The sequence below is a fragment of the Cyphomyrmex costatus genome, unplaced genomic scaffold, assembly GCF_001594065.2.
Source record: "Cyphomyrmex costatus isolate MS0001 unplaced genomic scaffold, Ccosl1.0 scaffold330, whole genome shotgun sequence".
In the NCBI taxonomy this organism is placed as follows: Eukaryota; Metazoa; Arthropoda; class Insecta; order Hymenoptera; family Formicidae; genus Cyphomyrmex; species Cyphomyrmex costatus.
In genome coordinates, this window is record NW_017277451.1 from 646,236 (window position 1) to 672,901 (window position 26,666).

The 26,666-nt window shown below is 34.3% G+C and overlaps 6 protein-coding genes across 8 annotated transcripts; 3 read left to right on the top strand and 3 right to left on the bottom strand.

Moving 5' to 3' along the window:
• The first annotated feature begins 3,007 nt into the window (after positions 1 to 3,007).
• Positions 3,008 to 5,205, top strand: LOC108775922 (tetratricopeptide repeat protein 36 homolog). 2 transcript variants are annotated; one of them, XM_018542386.1, is made up of 4 exons: positions 3,008 to 3,116; positions 4,534 to 4,731; positions 4,824 to 5,092; positions 5,159 to 5,195. In XM_018542386.1, the coding sequence occupies exons 1-3, from the start codon at positions 3,008 to 3,010 to the stop codon at positions 5,072 to 5,074; spliced, it is 558 nt and encodes a 185-aa protein (XP_018397888.1). In that variant the 3' UTR covers positions 5,075 to 5,092; positions 5,159 to 5,195. The 2 variants fall into 2 exon arrangements, with proteins under 2 accessions (XP_018397888.1, XP_018397886.1); XM_018542384.1 differs by having other exon boundaries at positions 4,824 to 5,205.
• A 107-nt stretch (positions 5,206 to 5,312) lies between these two features.
• Trp1 (translocation protein 1) lies at positions 5,313 to 7,931 on the bottom strand. Its single transcript, XM_018542383.1, has 5 exons — positions 7,616 to 7,931; positions 6,807 to 7,253; positions 6,383 to 6,730; positions 6,205 to 6,305; positions 5,313 to 6,119 (listed from the first exon to the last, which is right to left on the bottom strand). The coding sequence occupies exons 1-5, from the start codon at positions 7,649 to 7,651 to the stop codon at positions 5,957 to 5,959; spliced, it is 1,095 nt and encodes a 364-aa protein (XP_018397885.1). The 5' UTR covers positions 7,652 to 7,931; the 3' UTR covers positions 5,313 to 5,956.
• Positions 7,932 to 10,459: 2,528 nt separating this feature from the next.
• Positions 10,460 to 12,969, bottom strand: LOC108775923 (ribonuclease H-like). The gene is made up of 4 exons (XM_018542387.1): positions 12,835 to 12,969; positions 11,202 to 11,261; positions 10,925 to 11,135; positions 10,460 to 10,715 (listed from the first exon to the last, which is right to left on the bottom strand). The coding sequence occupies exons 2-4, from the start codon at positions 11,258 to 11,260 to the stop codon at positions 10,608 to 10,610; spliced, it is 378 nt and encodes a 125-aa protein (XP_018397889.1). The 5' UTR covers position 11,261; positions 12,835 to 12,969; the 3' UTR covers positions 10,460 to 10,607.
• A 2,814-nt stretch (positions 12,970 to 15,783) lies between these two features.
• Positions 15,784 to 18,293, top strand: LOC108775963 (ribonuclease H). Its single transcript, XM_018542439.1, has 4 exons — positions 15,784 to 15,918; positions 17,492 to 17,551; positions 17,618 to 17,828; positions 18,038 to 18,293. The coding sequence occupies exons 2-4, from the start codon at positions 17,493 to 17,495 to the stop codon at positions 18,143 to 18,145; spliced, it is 378 nt and encodes a 125-aa protein (XP_018397941.1). The 5' UTR covers positions 15,784 to 15,918; position 17,492; the 3' UTR covers positions 18,146 to 18,293.
• Positions 18,294 to 19,122: 829 nt separating this feature from the next.
• Su(fu) (suppressor of fused) lies at positions 19,123 to 23,708 on the top strand. Its single transcript, XM_018542418.1, has 7 exons — positions 19,123 to 19,434; positions 19,927 to 20,019; positions 21,266 to 21,575; positions 21,772 to 22,007; positions 22,733 to 22,954; positions 23,039 to 23,246; positions 23,412 to 23,708. The coding sequence occupies exons 1-7, from the start codon at positions 19,241 to 19,243 to the stop codon at positions 23,475 to 23,477; spliced, it is 1,329 nt and encodes a 442-aa protein (XP_018397920.1). The 5' UTR covers positions 19,123 to 19,240; the 3' UTR covers positions 23,478 to 23,708.
• On the bottom strand, positions 23,499 to 25,848 carry LOC108775945 (uncharacterized). 2 transcript variants are annotated; one of them, XM_018542420.1, is made up of 4 exons: positions 25,687 to 25,848; positions 25,242 to 25,424; positions 24,058 to 24,251; positions 23,499 to 23,531 (listed from the first exon to the last, which is right to left on the bottom strand). In XM_018542420.1, exons 1-3 carry the CDS (start codon positions 25,846 to 25,848, stop codon positions 24,078 to 24,080), a joined length of 519 nt encoding a protein of 172 aa, XP_018397922.1. In that variant the 3' UTR covers positions 23,499 to 23,531; positions 24,058 to 24,077. The 2 variants fall into 2 exon arrangements, with proteins under 2 accessions (XP_018397922.1, XP_018397921.1); XM_018542419.1 differs by lacking the exon at positions 23,499 to 23,531 and having other exon boundaries at positions 23,980 to 24,251.
• Positions 25,849 to 26,666: the final 818 nt, after the last annotated feature.

Here is a 26,666-nt window from a genome sequence, read left to right on the forward strand (position 1 = left end):
GTGACGGGACGGAACGGGACGGGGCCCTTCGGCCCCGCGCGCGAGCGCGCGTAGCGAGCTGGCATCGCCACTGCGCCCCGGCCGGCCGGCCGCCCGGAGGAAAAACGCGCAGGACGGGACACGTACTACGGCCGCGCTCTGCGCGAAATGAAATATTTATTCCATTACGAGACGCGCACAGCCTGTATTGTAATGCGCTGAACCGTGTGCTGCGCTTTCGCGGCCCGCCGTCCGTCGGCGAGTCGGGTTATATCGCGATATGCGTCCGCGGAGCGGCCGCGAGAGAGGCTGCCTACTCGATTATCGCGCTGATTTCTATTTCGAGGTGCGTTTGCCACGATGCTCTCCCGCATCATGCTCTTTGCTCTGTTGTTCATTTTTCAATTTCTTTCAAACTCCTCATAAATTACAGGCGCAAAGTGCACAAAGAACGGTCAATGCAGAACCGAATTGCAATTGGTGTCGGTGTGCAATCGAGTTAATATGAAAATAATAAGATGCAAAAAAAAAAAAAAGAAAGTCTCTGGAGGAGAAGAGGAATGTCTCGTATTTTACCTTCCGAGAGCGCGCGTGATAACAGACTTGATTATAACAAGCTGAGATTAACGAGATTTGATAAAAAGCGTTATAGGAAGTGTGGTTACACGATATCTAAACTCTATAGCGATCATGTTTTTTCCTAAGGCGAAAATGTGAAGAATGAATATTTTATGATCTCCTTACAGAAACCGTTAATATTGGCCAATATTGGAAGACAGTAATTAATTACTGATTTTAAATATTAGTTGTTCAGTTTTTTTTTTAGTACTTCTTTCAGTTATAAATCGATCGGTATTAGATTTCTGTAAGGATTGTAGGTAATGGAGAAATTTTTCACTTTTCACGTTTATTTCGCCTAAAAAGTAAAGCCTCGCGTAATCGTATCTTGAATCTAAGTCTAAAAAAATGGAAAAGTAAAAATCAGATATAAGAAGAGCGTAACAGAAGCGTAAACATTTTTCGCCTCCTAGAAACTTCGTTTCCTGCAATTCAATCTGCGCTGGCCACTCTTTAAAAGTGACACTTTATTTTCGCCATGATACTCTGTCATAATAAGTGACCATGCGATGAGAGACAACACGATCGCGGGTCATCTTCGAGTCAAATAGCCCTGAGACGAGAGCGGCTCGTTCATCAGCGGAGTTCACCGGTCATGCTCTGGCTTCCATAACGAAGGAAAATCCTCAACGTCCTCCCGCGTTTCTTCGCGATCCGCTCTACCCGTGGGAAAGCCCGCTTGGACGACGAGGCCGTTTAACAGTCCCCTGGTAACGGTAACGGAGTCGCGGCGCGGCGCGGCGCGGCGACGCCAGGAATTGTGAAAAATCGTGCGCTTCGAGTCTTCGCGGGCAAGCGCGAGCGCTCGGTTAATGACGAAGAAACGGGTCCCGTGGAGTCCCGTAGTCGATTTTCGTCGAAAACCGGCTCCGAGACCCGTTCCCGCGGCCGTCTCTCACGCGGTTACGCCCGTCCCCGTCGAATTGCGCGAGTGTATATAGCATAATCCGCCTCACGGCGCGTCAAATCGCGCGTTTACTGTTACGACGATCTATGAGAAATATATAGCGATTAGACGTCCAGCTGGCAGTTTCCCGGATATATTGCCTTGCTCGCGTCAAGAATAACTTATGAGGGATTCCCGAAATTAATGACATCCACGATGCCTCCACGCTCACGGCTAATGATTTTTGCATGGCGTAATATAACAAGTTGCGGGACGAGGTGGACTCCTGGTGGACTCATCCGCGGAACTGAGATAAGTTAATTAAAAGTTAAATGTTAATTTAAATAAATTAATCATGATTAAGAGTTAGATTTTTGTCCCTCCGGCGCAACGAGGGTCGTTAACCACGTTGCATCATGAGTGTGGCATTCCTGAAAATCCTGCTCGAGGATTTATTGACATTCAATATACACTGGCTTCTTGCAGGAATTAGTTGGAATTGATATCCGTTCTCGCGCTGCTTGATACTCGCATAATCGTTCAAGTGGCTGAATAGCGGCTACTCGAGGTCCGTTTGACACACGCTTGCAAGCATTATTTGTCCTTGTATAACATTTGATAAACAAGGATGAAATGATTCCATATAAGCCATCTGCACTTATCCAGATAAGATCGAACACTGGCCATCTGAGTATCAAGTAGAATGTTATACCCTGGAAAATCTATATGATTCTGCTTTGTATCCGTATATATAGTAGAATTCCTAACACTAATTCATACATTGTAATTAAATAATGACAAATTATACACGGAAATGATTCTGCCAAAGTATTAAAAAAATTGGATAGATATTGTACAGCAGTGGAAAGAATTTTGTTGGATCATCAAAATAATTACGTAGGAATTTCAAACACGACGAGCAATGTTACATAAACAAAAAAGCTCTGACATTTTATCAATCTATTTCAGCTTCCTATATGTATACTTATTTGAATGGTCCAACAAAATTATTTTCAAATCTTGTTTTTTATTAAGTATCTAAATTTTTAGATGCTTCAGCAAAACTTTTCTTTCTGTATAATATTATAGAGTTATTTTTAATTATAGGTCATTTTTAATTATCGTCGCTCTTATACTCCTATTCATTATATTGTTAATTTAATTAAAACAATTGAAATAAACAATTCAAAAGAATGTATTTTTTACTCAAATTTAGTTATTATTTATAAAATACGCATGTTTTAATATAAAAATATTGTTCAAAATTTAAAACAATTAAAACTGATAAAAATGGTTTGATTTACGTTGTGACTCACACGGCAATTAAAAATAATAAAACGTTATTTAGCTCGAGAGATTGGTTTACCATTGCTCTTTAGATATATCTAACAATGTACGACATGCTTGTTGAACAACATTCTTCGGATCTATTTAATCTATGACGCAATATGATTAACTCACGTGAGATAAACAGAAACTAGTTTCCATCGAACGCGATGGAAATATTGAGATTCAGTCGACATCATGGACAGTCTGAGCGAAGGTGACAAGGCTGTATTAAAGACGATTTTCGATCCGTTTCAGCTGCTCGGTCCGTCCGATTTTTCTGACTTGTCAGTTTACCAGGAAATTGGTACGTAGCTATAATGACAATTAATATAATCCAGTACAAAAAAATGTGTCAACATTCTTTAACAGCAGTCTAATTGAAAATTATTATTAACAGTGTATAATATTAATGATCGTTTGCCAATTGATTAGTGTTTTAAAAATATTATACGTATAGATATGGATTGATTACAATAATTTTCTGAAAAAAGTAGAAATCAAAAACAAATATGAACGGAATATATGAAATAATTTATTATCACAGTATGTTTAAAAAATAAAGATTTTAATTAATATAACGCGTTTCTTGCCTTTAAAACAATATTTTATATTTTTTCGCTGTTGCAGGGATATAAAAATACCTGAGACGATGAAAATTATTCGCAGTTAATGAAACAAATAACATTTTATTAAAACAAGAGTACGACGTATATTTGTTTCATTAATACTGCTATTGAATTAACAATACATTATTAATTTCGTGTAGTTATTAAGAGCATATCTGTACCTATTTCTTTATAAATTTTCAATGCGCCAATTTATATATAATCCTGAAGAATATATACATATATGTATAGTTTATGATCTTTGATAATTCTTCTCTCAGACGCGCGATTTAAAGCCGAGATTGCCATTCAATCTTAATGACGGTGTAGTCGAGACACTTGTTGCACTAGTTGGACACGATTCAAACCGCAGACTTCTCAGATCGCTCGAAAAATTCGTGGACGCTTAAAGCCCGCGGGTAACCGCATTCGTCTGAAGCGAAGTCCGGCGCGAGCCATTCTCACGCGAGACATTCAGATCGTCATGAATATGCAATAATGCAAGGAACTGCGCGATGTGAGAACAGATAAAGTTTCTTGTTTCATCCTCCAAGGCTACGAAGTCTGCAGAGTGAATAAAATTATATGGAAAATTTTACGTTGTCATTCAATTACAAACTGCAGTGTGTTATATCGAAATAAACGTATTTAGATGATAAATTGTGACATGTAAACAACAATTCGGTATTTTTACCGTTAGATAATGTTATAGATAGTGACAATTGTCCAATCATTTTAGACCTATTATTTTAAACTACATAAACGCATTCTTTTGAAAAAAATTTTGATCAATTTTGATATTGTATTATCGGTATTATATGTAATTTTGAAGATGGTGGAAAAAAAAAAGTATACGTTACAGTACATTATTACCTTTCTATATTTATCATAAAGGTAAGAACAAAATAGAAAAAGAATCATATAGAAAGAGATATGGTTTTAAAAAATATAGATAACATTTATTACAACGTATAAAAAAATTTCTTGCGTTATATTTTCATCATAAAGATGAAATTTTTGAGATATCTTTTTCTGAACAATTGAAATATTTGAAGTCTCAATTACGTATATCTCTTTATATACTCTGTGCGTAATGCACACATCTTTTTTGTTTAGAAGAAACAGATGTCTTCGAAGAGGATCGCTTAGAACCAGATGTATTAGACATCATAAAAAAGGCAATAGTCTGCGCGGAAGTGAAAAACTTCGACGAATGCTTTCGGCTTTTCGACCAAGCATTGGAGAAGGCACCTAAATCGCCGTCAATTCTAAATGACAGAGCGCAAGCTTTACGTCTGGCAAATCGGGATAAAGGTACTTTTAGTTACGATATCGAAAACGAGTTTCTATAAAAATTGTTAGAGAAGAGAATCGTCTTTATTATCACTTATTAAATTGTTATTTAGAGGCACTAAAGGATCTGCATCTGGCGGTAGAATTGAGCGAAGGAAAAGGAAGGGTGGGTATTCAAGCACTCTGTCAACGCGGTGCTCTGTATCGTTGGATGGAGCAAGATGACAAGGCCAGGGAAGATTTCACCCGTGCGGCTGAGGCTGGCTCGAGTTTCGCTAAATCGCAACTAGTCGCTCTGAATCCTTACGCAGCCATGTGCAACGCGATGCTGCAGAAGATGACGTTTAAGGCCAATCAACCTTAATCTAACGTGGGATTGCAGGTCAAAATAATGACCATTTAATAGATACATAACGCTTTATTTTATTTTGTTTTATTTCCATTATAGATAAATCCACGAACGGATCCACAAGACCTACAGATCCTGATGATTGTATAATGTTGATCATAAAAATAATAATATAATAATATAATAGTAATGATAACAATAATTATTATTGGAAATTTCGCATAAAAATATAAATTATTTGTATTAAACTCGGAATATACATTCATTTAAAATCGGGTCTAATTTCTGCTAAAAAGGAACTCGCGCTAAATCGCCGAACAACGAAAAAAACGTCAAGTCCTGTACCCGTAAAGATTCCCTCTCTTCCAGCTAAATTAGTTCTCCCTTGATTCGAAGATTACATCTAACGGGGAGAACTCGGTGCATATTAACTACATTGTCGGTAGACATTGATCGCATTGAAATAGATTGAAGACTTCGAACAGTACCATAATTTATTCAACGAAAACTGATAACGAAATTACGCCTAACACGATTTCTTCATTTTACACACATATGTTTATATAGATATTTATACATGTATAGAATAAAATATGCCTTGTATCACGCTGTTTTTAAAAAGACAATACTTTACATTCATGTCAGTTACGGGAAATTCTGTTCACTTAAATTCATGCAAAAGTCACAATCGATTTTTCCCACTCGTTCATGACCGTATCCTTAAATGCATTAAATGTGGAGAATCTGCTACGATCGGTTTTTTTTAGATTCGTGCGTCGAATTCGACATTCGAATTAATCGCAAGCATATATCGATTTCAGTGATGATTAATGCGACAATTAATACGGCTGTTTGTCCCAGCAAACATGAAGCTATCTACTGCCTGGCTTTCACGTTTTAAACCATAACAAAATCTCGACTCGTATTAGATTTTTCGCTCTCCGAACCTTCCTCACTGCCGTCTTCTCTTTCGGCCGAATCGGACAAAATTTTCCTCTCTTCGCTAGATAAAGATGATGTCTCGTTAGACGTTTCCATTGCTATAGGTTCTTTCTCTTCTCTGAGAACATAAACATATAAAATCAGAAATACATATTATTATACTTCACAAAATGATTTATCAATGAGAGAATCTCAAAACTTACAGCATTAATGGCGCATCCTCGGAATCAGAATCTTTCTCTTTCCTTCTTTTCTTTTTGCTGACCTTCTTATCGCCATCCGACGTGGAACCATAATATTCATACTGTAAAAATATTTTTATACCATAAATTTAAATGTCATTTTGTCACTCTTGATAAAAGAATGGAATCGACTGCTAACCTGATACAATGGCCAGAAGGACGCAAAGAAGCCAACATCAGCTGTCAGATTAGGTAGCAGCCATAGATGACATCTACCCAATGTCGGTACCCACAGAAGACAGAATACAATCATTCTAATGATAACCAGTGCTAATATAAATACGAGAAATCCCGCAGCGGCAACACTTATATAATAAACTCCGTGACGGATAGTTAAGGGCCACAGTGGGAAGAGACAGACTCCTATTGCACCTAAGACTACAAGCGTACCAAAGAACCAATAATACACAGGAATCGGCTCGTACATCCACACATATGCGTCGTTACAATCCACAAAGCATTGTTCAATGTGCATTTCTAGTCTTACCTGGAAAATAAAACGTCTCATTTACTACGAGATAAAAGAAGAGAAATTAGTGACACAAGTGAACGTTCACGTTTACTTTTGGTTTTTTCTTATGCTCCTTCCGTTCGTCGATTTTCTCTTCGCCTTTCTCTTCCTTTTCCTTTACCACTACATCTTTGTTTTCCTTAGAATCTTCCTTATTAGTAGTTTTTTTATCTTCTTTCGTAGTCTTCTTTTTGATGCCCCGTATTTTGTTGAGTTCCTCCTCCGAAATCACCACTTTCTTAGCTCTGTGAAAGAACTTGTGACTGAGCATCAGGTTCAAGAACTGGGAGACCTGCTCACGGTTTTCGAACACCGTGCTCCAAGGTGAATTTTCCAATAGAGCATCAATTGCACGCGATCCAGTAAAGTACTCAACAATGTGAGTCCTATCGAACTTAGTCTTCTTTGACGGTACATTACTGCGGATCCACTTGGCTACCGCGTATTCTTCCTTGGACGGTTTGTCCTGAGCGCCTTTGGTATCCAAACTGGCTACTTCCTGTTACAAAAACAATAGCAACGTTAGACAGTTTACGAAAAAAAAAAAAAAAAAAAGAAAACTTAAACAGAGAAAGGATGTGAGGAAGGGTGTTTATATCAAATCTGGTCGAAGGGGAAACGTAAGCTGTAAAACCGCGATCGTTTTCGTATTTCGTGACCCTGAAAGGAAGACTCGTAGGAAGAGTATCTCGAGATCTGTCTACGTCACTCCGCGCATCACGGCGATGACACGTTTCGCAAATCGACAGATCGAGGGCGATCGCGCACGGTGAGGCGACGCGCGATTGGCGTCGGTCAATCACGAAGTGCAATCAACATGCCTTCAGGATTTCTTAATTCATGCCCATATGCGATGCTTACATCTTTGCGCTTCCTGTTTTTCCTGCGCTCCGCCATGCTGTAAATCCCGTGTCACGCTTGCGCGTACAGATCACGCTACCGGCCGCCGAAGCTGTTCCGAACTGGCATATGCGAACACCACGGACGTGTATCCCAACCAAGAACCGTGGTGTGTGGCGGGGTGGTACGCGGAAACGATCTCGATGCTATCCACGTTATTACCACTTCTCCTCTTCCGCCTCCTCCTCCTCCTTCTCTTCCACTCTCCTTCGCCTCTCCTAAACGAGATACTCGTCCCTTTCGGGACTCAGCACACCACCTGGTGTTTACTGATTTACTTTGATTCACAAACTGAGAAGAACAGGAGCGCCCTGGGAGCGCCGGTCGAGAAGTTCAGTGGCGTGTCTGAGAAGCTTCTAGAAAAAGGTCGGAATGACGTGATCAGCAATAGAACGTCAGTGGACCATCGATGGCAATGTCGAATGTCGATTGTTTTCATCGCTCCGATCCGATCCAATGTCTCAAGTACTACCAAAAGCTGTATTCAGCAGAAATAACAGTTTTTTTGCACATACATATATATAACTGTTGTAAGATGTTTAAATATCGATTATGTAATTTATGCAGGTGTTTATATTTAAATTTAGTGGAGAACTGACGAGAACCTATTATTAAAGAATTTGTACGGTTACAAAACTACTTTTTCTGTTGAACGCGCGATTGCCTATATTTACTACAACTGTTTTATTGCCGTTTCGTTATAATTTGTGAATTACGATAAAAGATACATATATCTATGTATAATTCAAATAAAGATTGTGAAAACTTAAACAAGAATAATACGACATAATACAAAAGATTTCTATAATTTTTCATAAAACTTTTCAGATTCTTTGATACAAATATTATTAAAACATTTTTCAAAAGTATCTTTATATACTATGTAACTTCTGAAATATTCCAAGATATCCAAGATAAAAGTTCTTTCAGCTGAATTTTTTGAATAATTTTTTCTTTTTTCTCTTTAAAGCCCATTCTATATTGGTCGAATCATAGGCGTCGCAGGTCACAAATTTGTAGCAACAGCCAATCCGATGTGTCAATTTAAAGTCTCAGACACTCAAGCGGGGAGCACAGACTTTTGCATAACGCATAAATCATATACATAAAGAATTTGATTGGTCCATTGATTCATGCATAAGAAAATGGGCCAATGAAATTCCTTATGCACATGCTTTATGCGTTATGCAAAAGTGTGTGTTGGTTAGAATAAAAGGAACAGAGAACAGAGAATAAGATTTTCAACCTATCAGAAATCATGTATTATGGAATACACACTGTTTATTCCACAGTATATGATTTCTGATAGGTTGAAATTCTTATTTTCTGTTCTCTGTTCCTTTTATTCTGCGTAGCCCCTTACGATGCTACGATACGACCAATGTAGAATGGGCTTAAGGTGATGCTGGACCCGTCTGTATTATCGATAAAACAAGCGTTTTTCACGTTTTCATTCCTGTCAAAACTCTTCGCAGTAGTTTCATAGAATAAAAATTTCTTCTCCACGATTACAATATCCGAGCTAATGTATCTGCCCCTGGTGTATTTTGTGTCCAAAGCTGGAAAAAGTATGAAATCATAGATTTCTTTAGGGTCTGCGCACAATAGGAGAAATATTAGGAACAGATATTAAATAAAAGAATTTTAACCTATCAGAACAGTGTACTGTGGAATGTGCGTTTTCTGACAAGTTAAAATTCTTATATTCAATATCTGTGCCTAATATTTCCCCTATTGTGCGTAGATCCTTATTCATTTAACCTCAGTATGACGGCCAACGCTGAAGATAAAAATGGATAAAGAAATCTGTCTGACAATTTTTTTTGTGTTTTACCACCGGTATAGTTAAGACATGTAATACCAATTGCCAAAATTAGTACAATTTACATGAGGTTTTACGGCTGATGAGGACTCTGTGAAGTCGAAACGTTCCGTATATCAGTATTACTATAATAAATTTATATATATATATTTAACAATCAGTATAGATAGGTCAATTTGTCTTGACCTAGGTTTATTAATTTTTGAAATTTATTTGAGCGCGGATATTAATTGATTTCATTTATATTATACCAAATAGCTAAAAAATATATTTAATAAAAAAAAATAGTTTGATGAAGAAAAAAATTCAGTATTTTTTTATTTTTATGTATTATATTTTATAAATATGTAATATATATATATATATATATTATATAATTAACAAAAATTAATAATTTAATTTTATTGCTTTTATATAATTGGATAGGAAAACTCAAGTGTTAAAATAAATCAAGTATAAAAATAAACTTGATTCCCAGACATCTACTTCATGTATACCTGTATGGCATGAGCATTTTATAATTTTGACTAGAAATGTATGTTGTTGATAAACGAAAACAATTGAAATATGAATTTGACCTCAGAGTAATTTAAGGATAGATAAAAAGGTTAAAGCATTATTGAATGACAAAAACTCTAAAACAAGTTTTAAAAAAAATTCCAATTTTCCAGACAAAAATAGACCAAAAGTCTGCTCAAAAACTTTCATAAAAGAAAATTGCCATTATAATAAAGTCAGATCATAATTTTTTTAAGGATTATGAAATAAGTAGTTACAGGATAATATTTATTATAAGGGTAATATTTATTAACCTCATGGGATATTTTAAAAAAATGCACGAGTAATCAACTTACATGTAACCAATAACATAATACTAAAATAACACATTCTATAATTGATCTGAATTTTCAATAAACTGAGTAAGTTTTTTGTTCACGCTCTAGATAATATTACAAACTTTAAAAAAAAAAAGAAAGGTTCTCTGAATAGTATCATAATGGTAACTCTTTAATTGATCTGAACTTTCAATAAACTGAGTAAGTTTTTTGTTCATGCTCTAGATATTACAAACTTCAAAAAAGAAAAAAAAAGAAAAAAAGGTTCTCTGAATAGTCTCATAGTGGTAACTCTTTAATTCTTTTCCCAGTAAGTATGTGTACGTTTATCGACAAATTGTCCTCTTCCTTCTCTGCCACTCGTGTAAGAACGTTCACGTACGACAAAACCATCTCTTCCTTCCTGCAAATCAACAGTCATCATCAATTACAAGAGATTGTGTATATTAAAAGCAGTTAATATGTATAGCGCTAAAGAATTCAATTTAAAATTTGGAAAAAATTTGTAGAATTGAGACAACATGAAACAATGTTATCACTAAAATTATTTTGTTCAATGTTAAAGTACACGTAATTTAGGCATTTTCTAAAAAAATAATTTCTATTTCATACCATGTAATCAGTACTTTGAAAATGTCTTTCATTGTGACTTCTCAATGCATCTTGATTGTTACTTCGATAGGCCACAGCTTTACTGTTACTATCGAATGACTTTCCAGCACCGTTCGAATGTTGGTCAACAAAGTTAGAAGCTTGATCTGGTGTACCAAAACTTTTATATTTGTTATGAGAATATCCATCAACTTGAGCTTTGCAGTCTTCCCTAACATAAAATATTTTGGATTCTTGATTGTAAAAAAACAATTGTCAATTTCATTAATTTTCTTACCAATTATCATAAACACCAGTCGAACGACCATTAGCCACTCCATAATATTTATTAGGCATTCTGACAAAAAGTTCAGAAATTTTAAACTTAATTTTTGTGCACATTGCTAGTTTTACATATACAATGGTATGCAAAAGTTTCCAGCCAGTAACATTTTGCACTCTCATTTATAAAAAAAAAGAAAGCCTGATAAAATTTTTATCTTTATCAGAAATTAATACAAGATGTGGATAACAAAATCTTGTATTAACATTTATTTTATATATACATATATATATGATTATAAGACTTATAGCTTTTCCAAAATTGAAAATTTTTGTATACCATTGTATATATTTTACTATTATTACTTTTATTATATCATCAAATTCTAGAGTCAGAGGAAAAATGCAACATAATATAAAAACAAAAAAAAATACAATTGTAATCTTTTGCATTTTTTCCTATTTTTCTTTTTCTCTTTATTTCGCAAATAAAAATTTTCAGAGTATAATAAAAAAAAGAACAAACCTTAAATACAAAAATTCTTTTCAGTCTCTCTTTATTATATCTAAAGTATAATCACAGTTATAACGACATAAAATTATCAAATATATAAAAAGGAACATAATCACAAAGAAAAAATGTATTGTATATATTTAATAATTCAATAAGAACGTAGACTCAAGAAATTGAATCTAAATAATATGTAAAATTACTGCCAATGTGACCAAACATTAATTGTTTGGGTGAATTATAAGTAACTTTAGTGAAATACATACAATAATATAAACATTTTGATCTTTTATTTAGGTCATCATCAGTATAAATTTGATTGTAATATCAAAATTTGAAAAAGACTATGTCATGGAAACACAATGTACATACATATTAAGTAAACTTAGACCTTAAATGTTTTGATTTGATGAACAAAATTAAGACGTGCAAATCACACAATACACCTATTGATATATTAAAATTAAATTGACTAATTTAATATTGACATGATTGTTAAATCAATGTTGATGACTCGATCATTTGATACAAGGATCTAAACGAAAGGAATGTTTATATTTACATTATATATATATATATATATATATTTCAATAAAGTTACTTATAATTCACACGAACTAGAGTGTTGGTTCATATTGGCAATAATTTTACATATATACATTTAATGTAATACAAGTCTCGACCACAATTGCGTTAATTAATATAAGTTCAAAATTAATATTGATTGACAATTCCATAATACTTGTTATATTTTACGCTTGTACGTTTCAATTGTAAGGAAAATTTAATATTATGATGAACGATGTAATAAAGTGACGCAACGAAGCAACAAGTTCTTGCCAGTTCAATTAAGCCTATTCTACAATGTGCTTTTTGTTCTCAGTTTTTTGCTTTTTGTTATTTTTCACATCTTGTCTTTTTGCTTTTCATCTCGTTTTTCGTTTTCTGTAGTCCGGGATAAAAATTAACGAACTTTGGAAGAAACGAGAAACACGTAAGCAAGAAATAATATCGTCAATAAAATGGCCGAAAAAGGAAAAAATAAAGAGCACGTTGTATAGAATAGACTTCAACCAACGATCGTTATCCGAATCTACAGTCTTCTCGCGCAAGCAAAGTCACGTTCAATGAAACTTACTTGATTATTCGTTATGTCAGCAATATTGCAGCAATTTTAAGCGTCAGCCTTACGCGTGCGGTTCAACTACGCTTATCCAACAGAAAGACTCGTACGAAAATGACCAAGACTGGACGACAATGGCGTTAGCTTTTGGCTTTTGTTTCATTAGTGAGTGATGTATATACTTAAAGAAAATTTGAATCCTGTGATTGTATCACGTGACTATTCGAGAACTTTCATTGGCAGAGAAACGGAAACGGAAATTTGGGGTGGATCTAATCCCATGTCGTGAAGGGTCGACAGGAGAGACCCGTGGAGACCTCTAGTTGAAGATGAATTTTTTATTCCCAAATTACGGCTAAAATACTGGATGGATCGCGTTTTAATTGTGATATTCGTAATTAGGAAAGGCTCCTGAAGGCTCCTACAGAGCTATTTTTTTTGTAAAAAGAAAAAAAAATAATTTTTCTGGTATCTCACTCGATGTGTACTATGGTGCAGTTGAGGTGTACATGATTTTATTAATAAAAATTTTCAAAAATCAATTTGCGAAATCTGTCTCTGTACGAGCCTTCCCAGCAATATAACAAAGAAATCCCAACAGGTTTCATAAGGAAATATTATTTCTTTGAGGAGAAAAATGAGCATAACTAGCTCTGCACTTATAAATACATACCTTTATGCTGAAATTGTGGTTAAAATATAACATAAATCGTGTTTTAATTGTGATATTCGTAATCAGAAAAAGCTCCTGAAAGCTCGTGAGCTATTTTCTTGTAAAAAAGGCATCATAAAAATATGTTCTGATATCTCACCCGAAGTGTACTATAGTGCAAGTAAGGTGTACACATCATTTTATTTAAAAAAGTTTTCAAGAATCAATTTGCAAAACCGGCTCTGTACGAGCCTTCCTAGTAGTATAACAAAGAAATCCCAACAGGTTTTATAAAGAAATAATAGTATTGTTCGTTTTGTCACTCGGGAGCTGCTCGTGAGCTCTTACATCTGATTGGCATATTCCATTAGATCTAAAAATATAAACCAAACAGGTACAAGAGCTCACTGAGCGCTCAGTGAGCGATCGTACTTCTGGATGCACCCAATTAATGCTGCAAATGCTTCGTTGATCAATCAGAAGAAAGAATTTTACGTATTGATCAATCAAAGAATGTTTCGAGGTATTTACAACATTAAGGCCCGTATTCAGAACGCGCTAACAACGATGTTAGCGCGCTAACATGCTATAGTATACGTCACGTATACTATGGAATTTCAGAGATAAAAGCGCGCTTTTATCGATAAAAGTGAATACGGGCCTAAATGAATCACATTCAAGTACACTGGGTTCGTTCGGAGTAGAGTCCTAGATATCAGAGAAGCGCAACCGGCTTAAGGACCACTAGGTCTGTTCGCGTTGCATGAAATTCCCAAATAATTTTGCACTTAAAGTGAGATAGATGTATACTCGGCTTTAAAATGAAAGAAAGCGAAAATGGTAAGTACAAAAAGTGCAAGCAACGCGAACAGACCTATTGTCACCAAGCTTCGATTAGAGTCCTAGATATCAGAGAAGCGCAACCGATGTTCCGCGTCCTGATTAGCTGACTGTCAGCCAATCATGACATTCATTCAGTGGTAATAAAAATGGCTGACTAATAGACGATTGGTGGATTTCGTATTTCGTCCGCAAACGACGCCATTTTTAATACTTTTCTTAGTAATTTTGCGATACTGACTTAAGCTTCTCTGATATCTAGGACTCTACTCCGAACGAACCCAGTGTACTTGAATGTGATTCATTTAGGCCCGTATTCACTTTTATCGATAAAAGCGCGCTTTTATCTCTGAAATTCCATAGTATACGTGACGTATACTATAGCATGTTAGCGCGCTAACATCGTTGTTAGCGCGTTCTGAATACGGGCCTTAATGTTGTAAATACCTCGAAACATTCTTTGATTGATCAATACGTAAAATTCTTTCTTCTGATTGATCAACGAAGCATTTGCAGCATTAATTGGGTGCATCCAGAAGTACGATCGCTCACTGAGCGCTCAGTGAGCTCTTGTACCTGTTTGGTTTATATTTTTAGATCTAATGGAATATGCCAATCAGATGTAAGAGCTCACGAGCAGCTCCCGAGTGACAAAACGAACAATACTATTATTTCTTTATAAAACCTGTTGGGATTTCTTTGTTATACTACTAGGAAGGCTCGTACAGAGCCGGTTTTGCAAATTGATTCTTGAAAACTTTTTTAAATAAAATGATGTGTACACCTTACTTGCACTATAGTACACTTCGGGTGAGATATCAGAACATATTTTTATGATGCCTTTTTTACAAGAAAATAGCTCACGAGCTTTCAGGAGCTTTTTCTGATTACGAATATCACAATTAAAACACGATTTATGTTATATTTTAACCACAATTTCAGCATAAAGGTATGTATTTATAAGTGCAGAGCTAGTTATGCTCATTTTTCTCCTCAAAGAAATAATATTTCCTTATGAAACCTGTTGGGATTTCTTTGTTATATTGCTGGGAAGGCTCGTACAGAGACAGATTTCGCAAATTGATTTTTGAAAATTTTTATTAATAAAATCATGTACACCTCAACTGCACCATAGTACACATCGAGTGAGATACCAGAAAAATTATTTTTTTTTCTTTTTACAAAAAAAATAGCTCTGTAGGAGCCTTCAGGAGCCTTTCCTAATTACGAATATCACAATTAAAACGCGATCCATCCAGTATTTTAGCCGTAATTTGGGAATAAAAAATTCATCTTCAACTAGAGGTCTCCACGGGTCTCTCCTGTCGACCCTTCACGACATGGGATTAGATCCACCCCAAATTTCCGTTTCCGTTTCTCTGCCAATGAAAGTTCTCGAATAGTCACGTGATACAATCACAGGATTCAAATTTTCTTTAAGTATATACATCACTCACTAATGAAACAAAAGCCAAAAGCTAACGCCATTGTCGTCCAGTCTTGGTCATTTTCGTACGAGTCTTTCTGTTGGATAAGCGTAGTTGAACCGCACGCGTAAGGCTGACGCTTAAAATTGCTGCAATATTGCTGACATAACGAATAATCAAGTAAGTTTCATTGAACGTGACTTTGCTTGCGCGAGAAGACTGTAGATTCGGATAACGATCGTTGGTTGAAGTCTATTCTATACAACGTGCTCTTTATTTTTTCCTTTTTCGGCCATTTTATTGACGATATTATTTCTTGCTTACGTGTTTCTCGTTTCTTCCAAAGTTCGTTAATTTTTATCCCGGACTACAGAAAACGAAAAACGAGATGAAAAGCAAAAAGACAAGATGTGAAAAATAACAAAAAGCAAAAAACTGAGAACAAAAAGCACATTGTAGAATAGGCTTAATTGAACTGGCAAGAACTTGTTGCTTCGTTGCGTCACTTTATTACATCGTTCATCATAATATTAAATTTTCCTTACAATTGAAACGTACAAGCGTAAAATATAACAAGTATTATGGAATTGTCAATCAATATTAATTTTGAACTTATATTAATTAACGCAATTGTGGTCGAGACTTGTATTACATTAAATGTATATATGTAAAATTATTGCCAATATGAACCAACACTCTAGTTCGTGTGAATTATAAGTAACTTTATTGAAATATATATATATATATATATATAATGTAAATATAAACATTCCTTTCGTTTAGATCCTTGTATCAAATGATCGAGTCATCAACATTGATTTAACAATCATGTCAATATTAAATTAGTCAATTTAATTTTAATATATCAATAGGTGTATTGTGTGATTTGCACGTCTTAATTTTGTTCATCAAATCAAAACATTTAAGGTCTAAGTTTACTTAATATGTATGTACATTGTGTTTCCATGACATAGTCTTTTTCAAATTTTGATATTACAATCAAATTTATACTGATGATGACCTAAATAAAAGATCAAAATGTTTATATTATTGTATGTATTTCACTAAAGTTACTTATAATTCACCCAAACAATTAATGTTTGGTCACATTGGCAGTAATTTTACATATTATTTAGATTCAATTTCTTGAGTCTACGTTCTTATTGAATTATTAAATATATACAATACATTTTTTCTTTGTGATTATGTTCCTTTTTATATATTTGATAATTTTATGTCGTTATAACTGTGATTATACTTTAGATATAATAAAGAGAGACTGAAAAGAATTTTTGTATTTAAGGTTTGTTCTTTTTTTTATTATACTCTGAAAATTTTTATTTGCGAAATAAAGAGAAAAAGAAAAATAGGAAAAAATGCAAAAGATTACAATTGTATTTTTTTTTGTTTTTATATTATGTTGCATTTTTCCTCTGACTCTAGAATTTGATGATATAATAAAAGTAATAATAGTAAAATATATACAATGGTATACAAAAATTTTCAATTTTGGAAAAGCTATAAGTCTTATAATCATATATATATGTATATATAAAATAAATGTTAATACAAGATTTTGTTATCCACATCTTGTATTAATTTCTGATAAAGATAAAAATTTTATCAGGCTTTCTTTTTTTTTATAAATGAGAGTGCAAAATGTTACTGGCTGGAAACTTTTGCATACCATTGTATATGTAAAACTAGCAATGTGCACAAAAATTAAGTTTAAAATTTCTGAACTTTTTGTCAGAATGCCTAATAAATATTATGGAGTGGCTAATGGTCGTTCGACTGGTGTTTATGATAATTGGTAAGAAAATTAATGAAATTGACAATTGTTTTTTTACAATCAAGAATCCAAAATATTTTATGTTAGGGAAGACTGCAAAGCTCAAGTTGATGGATATTCTCATAACAAATATAAAAGTTTTGGTACACCAGATCAAGCTTCTAACTTTGTTGACCAACATTCGAACGGTGCTGGAAAGTCATTCGATAGTAACAGTAAAGCTGTGGCCTATCGAAGTAACAATCAAGATGCATTGAGAAGTCACAATGAAAGACATTTTCAAAGTACTGATTACATGGTATGAAATAGAAATTATTTTTTTAGAAAATGCCTAAATTACGTGTACTTTAACATTGAACAAAATAATTTTAGTGATAACATTGTTTCATGTTGTCTCAATTCTACAAATTTTTTCCAAATTTTAAATTGAATTCTTTAGCGCTATACATATTAACTGCTTTTAATATACACAATCTCTTGTAATTGATGATGACTGTTGATTTGCAGGAAGGAAGAGATGGTTTTGTCGTACGTGAACGTTCTTACACGAGTGGCAGAGAAGGAAGAGGACAATTTGTCGATAAACGTACACATACTTACTGGGAAAAGAATTAAAGAGTTACCACTATGAGACTATTCAGAGAACCTTTTTTTCTTTTTTTTTTTTTTTTGAAGTTTGTAATATCTAGAGCATGAACAAAAAACTTACTCAGTTTATTGAAAGTTCAGATCAATTAAAGAGTTACCATTATGATACTATTCAGAGAACCTTTTTTTTTTTTAAAGTTTGTAATATTATCTTGAGTATGAACAAAAAACTTACTCAATTTATTGAAAGTTCAGATCAATTAAAGAGTTACCATTATGAGACTTCAGAGAACCTTTCTTCTTCTTTTTTTTTTTTTTAAAGTTTGTAATATTTAGAGCATGAACAAAAAAATTACTCAGTTTATTGAAAATTCAGATCAATTATAGAATGTGTTATTTTAGTATTATGTTATTGGTTACATGTAAGTTGATTACTCGTGCATTTTTTTATAATCTCCCACGAGGTTAATAAATATTACTCTTATAATAAATATTATCCTGTAACTACTTATTTTATAATCCTTAAAAAAATTATGATCTGACTTTATTATAATGGCAATCTTCTTTTGTGAAAGTTTGTGAGCAGACCTTTTGGTCTATTTTTGTCTGGAAAATTAGAATTTTTTTTAAAACTTATTTTGGAGTTTTTGTCGTTCAATAATGCTGTAACCTTTTTACCTATCCTTAAATTACTGTGAGGTCAAATTCGTATTTCAATCATCGACATGTCGATGCCTATCATGCGAAAAAGGCCGTCACTCTGACGGCACTTTATAAATCTAGTGACTTTGGGCCGGGGCCTAGTTCGCCTGCGAATCATTCATCTACGGCCGTGTTCGGATATGCACTGGTAGTACTGAAAATCTATAGTGCACGTAACGTATACTGTAGATTTTCAGTAGTGGCAGTGCATATCCGAACACGGCCTACGTTACATGCGTAGGGGGCGATCCACGATCACGCTTTTGTTTGTCAGCGCTGTTCAGTCTTCAGTTTCAGTTCAGTGTCTAGTGTTGCTGTTGTTGGTGTGTTCGTGTCAGTTCGTGTGTCTAGTGGGTGACCATCGGTGATCATTGTGGGTAAACAAAGGCGAGTGTATTCAGCGTGCACCATCGGAGTTTTATGTACGGCGTGAATATGCGCGAACGCGAGGAGTTATCGAGGTGTTTTCTACCGGGTCAGCCGGTCCAGGTCCCGCTGCCACCTCCGCCGCCGTTGCCACGAGCTCCAGGCTTGGACGCCTTGCACAGCCTCTGCAAGCAGATCTACCCGGATCAGAGCAATCCATTAACTGTCACGGCGATCGTGAAATATTGGTAAGAATCCGGCGACGGCGACGACGCCGATTGTTCTTGCCGAAGAACGTCTCGGGAGATTTGTGCGTTTTGCCGAGCAGGTGGCTTGGATACTTGGCTTGGTGATTGATGACTACCTGCTAGGTAGTCGATTGATTCATTTTGTGTCCTCCGAAATCTTTTAGCAATTATTTTGTCAATTGTATTTAATGAATTAATCTTATTTTGTTTCGTTAATCTTGTTTCGTGCATAATTCTCTATACTTATTGTTTTTTGACTATTGGATAATGATAGATTTTCTATAAAGTGTTATATCAGTTTTCTTATCGAGTCAATGCACTGAAATTGGTTTAAATCATTATACGAGAGATACGCTTCTCTGAGAAGTATGGGAACTCGATTTTTCCATTCCTCCCTCGCGAGAAAAGGCGATTACAATGACTATATTTAGCCTCCCCTTTTATATACATAAAACCGGATATCCTGTCAGCTGACTTGAATTTTCCCTTTAGGTTAGGAGGACCTGATCCCCTCGACTACATCAGCATGTATGCCAATTCAGGATACCCAGACCTTGGAGTACCTCCGCATTGGCACTATATCAGGTAAGAATATGTTTACACTTTGTTAAAAATATGATTACGCAGTGTTATGTTTAAAATTTATTCATAGGATGTTCTAATCTGTGCAACTCATCTTGAATCTAAAAACCTGGAGCGAGCAATTTATTGTCGCAGTTGTATTTTATTAAGAATTGTAAGAAATAATCTTATAAAAATTTATCAATTCTGTTATCTTTCATTCAGCAATTTTTGGGTTAATGAAATAAATTTTGGATGTTTTAGAGTTTAGAACGTTTTCTTTTTGTTTCTGATTTCAAAATAGGATAAAATTATATTTTGTAATTGTAATATGAGGCTTTTAATCATAAATTTCACAAGGAGATTTAAAAAACCTCCAAATTTCTCTCTCTTTTGAAAAAATCTGTAGAAAAAAATGACTTGGAAAAGATTTTTTTTTTTTTTTTTTTTTTTTTTTTTTTTTTTTTTTTTTTTTTTTTTTTTTTTTTTTTTTTTTTTTTTTTTTTTTTTTTTTTTTTTTTTTTTTTTAAGTGCAGGAGAAGACCCGTTTTGATTCTGATTAAGGAGTAAAAGGTGATTACATTCTTTGAAACTTGGACTCTGTCTAAAATTGAAGTATCTCGTATGATAATTTTAACAGCGGAAGGGTTTGTGTTTTTTATTTTCATAGGATTTTATGTATTATTTAGGATGCGCTTGTATGAAATAAGAGATATAATTTAAAATGCGCGTTCGTTAAGTTTAAGTGACTACAAACTATGGCAGATGTAGACGCTACCGTTTCATTCCGATGTTTCATTGGAATCTGTGTGCGGAATGACGAATGATCTTCCGCCAAAGGGTGCGGTTTCCTTTCCCTTTTTTCTTCGCGCTGGCGACCCTCGCTTCTTCAATTTCAGACAGCTGTCCTAATACTATTCCGCGCTTCTCTATATATAGAGAGCGTGTAGGGTGCAGGAGGAACAAAGTCGTTTAAATCGCGGGGAGTCGGAAATAGAAGCGCCGGACTTCCCCTTTTTCGTCTGCGCCAGCTAATTATACTTTGCCATTGACGGAAAGTCTACTTTTTTTGCTAGATATCATGAAATTTTTCTCTTTTACATACAATATATTTTTTTTAAATATATCCTTCATTCGTCGCTATATTTGATTCAATGCAACTTTTATTATTATATTCAGAAATTACTTTTAAAAAAATGAGAATATATAAAAAAAAACAGAGACACTTATTTACATTAGTTTCACACATACTCCGTTTATTTTAATGCAGTTTAGGATTGTCCGATTTACACGGCGACGGTCGATTGCATCCCAAACCTGGCCCAGGCCGTCCCAGCGGATTTGGATTCGAGTTGACCTTTCGTCTGGCTCGTGAAAGGGGCGAGACGACGCCGCCCACATGGCCGGCAAACGTGATGCAGCAATTGGCCAAATATGTTTTCAATTCCGGGAACACATTGATGCCGGGCGACCATGTCTCTTGGCATGCTCCACTGGACGGCGGAAACGGTTGTATCACCCAGATTTTGATGGGACAAGACCCACAGCTTCCGACGTCAATCTCGACACCCCACGGCGACGTATGTACAAAAGGCTCGAGCCCGTATTCCTAAAACATGATGGTTTGAGAAGATTTTTAGACTCATTAAAATTTCTACAGATAAATAAAATTTACAACTTGGTTATTATATTTAGCTTTACATCTAGAATTAAATAAAAAAAAAAGAATATGCCATGATAAGTGGCATTGTTATGATTTTTTATTGTTGAAAATAGGTCTCGTTTGTTCAAATCGTCGGCGTTACTTCCGAGGAGCTGCAAGCAGCTCAACACTGGAACGGTCTGGGTGTAGTTAATCTGTTAAGAAGCGCTAGGGGCTGTGGCCCGTGGTTAGTCACCGACATGAGAAGAATGCATTCCGCTATGGAGGATGATTCTTCTATAGCTGAGAAAATACAATGCGGCATTGAGAGAGACGGGTCAAATACTAGCGGTGTATCCGCCAAATGTTGGTAAGTGATGACAACTGATCAATAGAATTAGGAAATAATGTTGTTAATTGGATTTGAGTTTGATACCATAGCCTTATGCCCATATCAGACTAGAGATAGAGATTGAGATTGAATTTGATTTAAAATTAATTCTTATAAGTGGCTACTAATATAAACAATAACAAAGGGAGCATACAGCCACACGTCGGATCTTGATGGCAAAATTATTTATTTTGATTTAGAAATATACAAGCAAAAATAAACAAATGCGACCTAAACGTTTCGGTCTATTTTAGACCATCATCAGTATATAATCATAATATAATTTAATACAGTATTCGATACATTTGTTGTCAAATTTTTACAGTACCGATGTCTTACGTTGTCAATATTTCTTTGTTTAATCCCATTTATGAGTCCATTTACATAAACGGGATTAAACAAAAATACTGTAATAATTTGACAACAAATATAACAAATACTGTATTAAATTATATTAACTACTGATGATGGTCTAAAATAGACCGAAACGTTTAGGTCGCTTTTGTTTTTTTTTGTTTGTATATTTCTAAATTAAAATAAATAATTTTACCATTGAGATCTGTATGCTCTTTCTTTGTTATTGTGAATTTAATTTATTAAAGTAAAGTGAGTACTAAATTTGATATTAATTTTCTTTCTTTTGATTGATTAATTTCAATCTCAATCTCAATCTCTAGTCTAATACGGGCATTATTTGGGTGCAGGTGGGTGCAAATAACAAACGATAGAAGTGCAGAGAGATACAGGGAGAAAAGGGACGATTCTGATGATGACGAGGATGTGAAACCGATTGTGAAGACAGAGAGACTGTCGCCGTGTGAGCAGCAGGACGTCAATGTCTCCGATGAAAATAGTATTAGAGCTCTGTCCGGACTACACCTAACATTCAATCTTGAAGCTGGATCGTTATTACCATTGGCAATAAAGTTAGTCATGATAGATTGAAATTTGTGCAACAGAGCTACAACAGTAACGTGATTACGATGAATAATGTAATATTAAAATTTTAGGGGCCGTGTAATGCATGGGAGGCATTTTACATTCAAATCTATATTGTCTCATTCGGCTGTTACAATAGTCGCGCCGTCGGTTACGGGTACTTTTGTGTCTAAAGAAAAGCCGTATGTCGTTCAAGGACCGTGGTTGCAAGTACTTCTCTCAGAAGAGCTGTCCGAGAAAATGGCTGAAGAGTTCCAAGTTCTGAACGCACCAGACAAGGTAACAACTTGTGAGATTGCTGTAAGGTTATTAAAACGATAAAATATATGTAGGAAGTTTTGTTTAATTATTATTATTCATCAATCTAAAAATATCTTCAATGTTATTGTTAATGTTGAGATCGCGCTGAATATTTTATATATGTCTTAATATATTTTATTATAGATCCAATTGCCAAAGACATTTTCTTGGCCGGAACATAATTTAGTCATCACCATCATCAATGATTAAACTTTAAACTATCCATTGTGTGTAACGCAATTCACATGAAGGCTACTCTTCATTCTGATTAAATATATTTAAGTTAAAGTTAGGACAATGAAAGTATTATCGAGCCTCATTGCAGGTCGAATCTTTTTATTTATAACTACGACGTTTCCCATGACTCTCTAGTGTAAGATTTTATAATTTATGAATGTTATTCTACGCGTTTAAATATTCATCAATGTGCAAAAGCAGAGATTGCGCATGTTTCTAGATGCGTTAAAAAAAAATGTATTTTTTTAATATATATATACGAACGTTCCAATGTCTCTCTTTTACAAATTGATGCATGCTCATATACATGAAAAATTTCTACAACGCTTGTTAAAATTGTTTAAATCGACATATTGTTATATCCGTTCAAAAGCGGTATGTAAAAAAGCGTTACAAATTTTTTATATATATTTCACTATGTACATAATACGACATAAATTATATACTATTTTACGACGAAATTTGATATGCGCCTTACACATTGTTACATATAATAAACGTTTATGTAAATATATCTTCTAGAAATATTTGTACTTCACAAAGAAAATCTTACGTAATTATATTATTATTCTTTTATGACTTTGATCGATAATGCCTGTTATATCGATTTTTTGGCCTTCTACCCGTCTTTCTCTCGCGAGGACACGCATCCTGGCTATGACTCCTCGTCGTCGGATTGTTATTATTGCCGCTTTGCGTCACGCCGCTTTGTTGCCCAAACATATAGAACAGCTTTGTGTGGGGATTCTAAAGTATCAATATAACATTGAAATCAATCGTATGTATGAAAGCATCGAATGTTAAAAAAACGACCGTTTGAGAATGAGAATATATCTTCAATGCGGTACATATCTTCAAGTTTGAAATTGTTAAGAGTGCTGTTCTTTTATGATTACAGCAAGTAATCTACTTTCCCTGCATTCTGATGACTTTTGCAATGAAGTAATCTGGTATTTCGATAACTTTTACGATGAATTAGGTAAATTGGTGAAGTTTTGCATTTATACATAAAATATAAACAATTAGTCTTTAAAAACATCCGTGTTAAATAAATGTTTAATGTAACGTTCTATCGGGTCGAAAACTATAGATAATGCACCATGCGACCACGCGCGGATCTCTCTCTCTCTCTAGATCGATAGATTAATATCAGTCGCAAGAGTAGTCTACCAAGTAGTTTATCTGGTTTTTGCACCGTAGCTTTCCATGTCATGTGATAGTAATATTTCTTGCGAGACATGCGTACGAACGGTTTAAAGTCCTGCACTTCGTTTTGTTTGACGATTTTAAAAAGCAGGGTACCACATTTGCAAGCGATCGCACAATATAGGGAGAGCAATGGGGGACAGTACGACCAAAACGACATGTACTGTTAAGATATTATCTTATAAAAAGATGTTGACAATTGTTATATAAACAAAATAATTCGAAAATGATTGTTCTTTTCTTATTCATTTTTTAAATGCGAGAAAGTTCCCGTTTTGGCCTAGATTGGGAAATAAAATGGAATTATATATTCTTTGAAACTTGGACTGTTAAACATTTAAATATCTTAGATATAAAAGTAATAATTTTTTTTAAATAATAATTTTTTGTGTACTTTTCGGTAGAGTTTTAAAACTGATAAGTGCGATTGTTTACTAATTTGCGAGTGACTCTTAACCCTTCGGATTATCGGGTATGAATCGTCAGTCATTTGTTGACAATAATGATTATCACGAGATACTTGGTATGTACCCTCTTGAGAAGATTCATGAACATCTTAACGGCTCCGGTGCACAAAGCAATGACAATGCAGGCAGAAGCGAAGTCCTCGACGTCGTCACAGCTAATGTTGCTAATGACGTTAACAATTCCTCGAAAAACATTAGCGAATGTCTGCATCGCGTCAATACACAAATCTCTGACAAAGCAGATCACCTAAAAATCCAATTATTTAATTCTTACAGATTTTCTTCAAATAAGGATAACATATAAATATATACTGTTCTTCTTATATACGCATTTCTGATTACTTGAATTAGAATGAATTAAATGAATTAGAGAAAATGCGTCTCTCTAAACTTCCACTTTTAAAAAGACATTTTTATCTGTTTAACCTTTATTTCAAATTGATGAAGATATACAATCTTATTCAAAATATATTTAAAATGTAATTATTGTATCAGCGCATTATTGTCACCTGAAATATTAATTTCATCATCACGAGTACTAGCTCAATTAGCCTCGCTAAGCAATCAAATATGATGATCAGGATGAGCTCGATGGTCTCCCAGATCCAACAAGCGGCTCGCCACAAAAGATTTACGAATTGATCGGAGATACTTGATATTCGATTTTTCATGATCGTTCATTGCTGTTCAAATTTATACTCTACTATAAAAATTTCACGAATCAAAACTGAAGCAGTCGCGTCGATCGTCAAGATAACAGAAAGAGAGATAGAAAAGTAGGTGGTTATAATTTGAATAAAACAAAAAACGAGTTTATTGTGCTGGCTGAAATTGCCTGCATATTTTCTTACGAGAAAAAGGACAAATTAAAGGCTGGTATATTCATAGTCGGTTCTTATATATTAAAAAATTTCTTAAGTAGATACATTCTTAATATAATATCATGTATATGCTATAATCACATTAATTAGTGTCTTATTATATATATATATAAAAAGACGTACGATCTTAAGATAAGAACAGATTATAAATACCGGTTAAAGAATAAAAGAGAGTTCATTTAACAATTCAAAATCTGCTTTATTGATATGAAGCAATATGAAGCTGCAATTATAATCAACGTATCGCACATATAACCAGTGGTAGCTAGAGTAAAATGGCGCGTGGATTGCTGCTTGAAAATAATGAGAGAGAGACTATAGCTTATTAATCAAAATCTGGCAGTATATTCACTAGGTAGTCTGCATTGTATTATAAGATTTAATGACAAAGATCATCGTTAATATCCACTACAACGCGCTCGCTGTTGTAATCTCTCGATGTCGTCCTCCGTCGATCATCTCTTCCAAGCCTGCGGCATTCACTGTTAGTGCTGAAAATCCATAATGCACGTAACGTATGATATGCTATAGATTTTCAGCATTAACAATGAATTTTGCAACCTGAATCGTTCAATTATCGAAAAAAAAAAAAAAAAAAAAAAAAAAAT

What these genes read in the sequence shown, in the direction of transcription:
- LOC108775922 (XM_018542384.1), top strand. Translation starts at nt 3,008, where the DNA reads ATGGACAGTCTGAGCGAAGGTGACAAGGCTGTATTAAAGACGATTTTC. An exon ending in GTCAGTTTACCAGGAAATTG is followed by an intron (nt 3,117 to 4,533) that starts GTACGTAGCTAT and finishes TTTTTTGTTTAG; the next exon opens with AAGAAACAGATGTCTTCGAA. An exon ending in TCTGGCAAATCGGGATAAAG is followed by an intron (nt 4,732 to 4,823) that starts GTACTTTTAGTT and finishes ATTGTTATTTAG; the next exon opens with AGGCACTAAAGGATCTGCAT.
- Trp1 (XM_018542383.1), bottom strand. Translation starts at nt 7,651, where the DNA reads ATGGCGGAGCGCAGGAAAAACAGGAAGCGCAAAGAT. An exon ending in AGCATAAGAAAAAACCAAAA is followed by an intron (nt 6,731 to 6,806) that starts GTAAACGTGAAC and finishes TTTATTTTCCAG; the next exon opens with GTAAGACTAGAAATGCACAT. An exon ending in GAGGATGCGCCATTAATGCT is followed by an intron (nt 6,120 to 6,204) that starts GTAAGTTTTGAG and finishes TTATGTTCTCAG; the next exon opens with AGAAGAGAAAGAACCTATAG.
- LOC108775923 (XM_018542387.1), bottom strand. Translation starts at nt 11,260, where the DNA reads ATGCCTAATAAATATTATGGAGTGGCTAATGGTCGTTCGACTGGTGTT. An exon ending in ACTGGTGTTTATGATAATTG is followed by an intron (nt 11,136 to 11,201) that starts GTAAGAAAATTA and finishes ATTTTATGTTAG; the next exon opens with GGAAGACTGCAAAGCTCAAG. An exon ending in TTCAAAGTACTGATTACATG is followed by an intron (nt 10,716 to 10,924) that starts GTATGAAATAGA and finishes GTTGATTTGCAG; the next exon opens with GAAGGAAGAGATGGTTTTGT.
- LOC108775963 (XM_018542439.1), top strand. Translation starts at nt 17,493, where the DNA reads ATGCCTAATAAATATTATGGAGTGGCTAATGGTCGTTCGACTGGTGTT. An exon ending in ACTGGTGTTTATGATAATTG is followed by an intron (nt 17,552 to 17,617) that starts GTAAGAAAATTA and finishes ATTTTATGTTAG; the next exon opens with GGAAGACTGCAAAGCTCAAG. An exon ending in TTCAAAGTACTGATTACATG is followed by an intron (nt 17,829 to 18,037) that starts GTATGAAATAGA and finishes GTTGATTTGCAG; the next exon opens with GAAGGAAGAGATGGTTTTGT.
- LOC108775945 (XM_018542420.1), bottom strand. Translation starts at nt 25,848, where the DNA reads ATGAAAAATCGAATATCAAGTATCTCCGATCAATTCGTAAATCTTTTG. An exon ending in TGATGAAATTAATATTTCAG is followed by an intron (nt 25,425 to 25,686) that starts GTGACAATAATG and finishes TTGGATTTTTAG; the next exon opens with GTGATCTGCTTTGTCAGAGA. An exon ending in TCATGAATCTTCTCAAGAGG is followed by an intron (nt 24,252 to 25,241) that starts GTACATACCAAG and finishes TTGATACTTTAG; the next exon opens with AATCCCCACACAAAGCTGTT.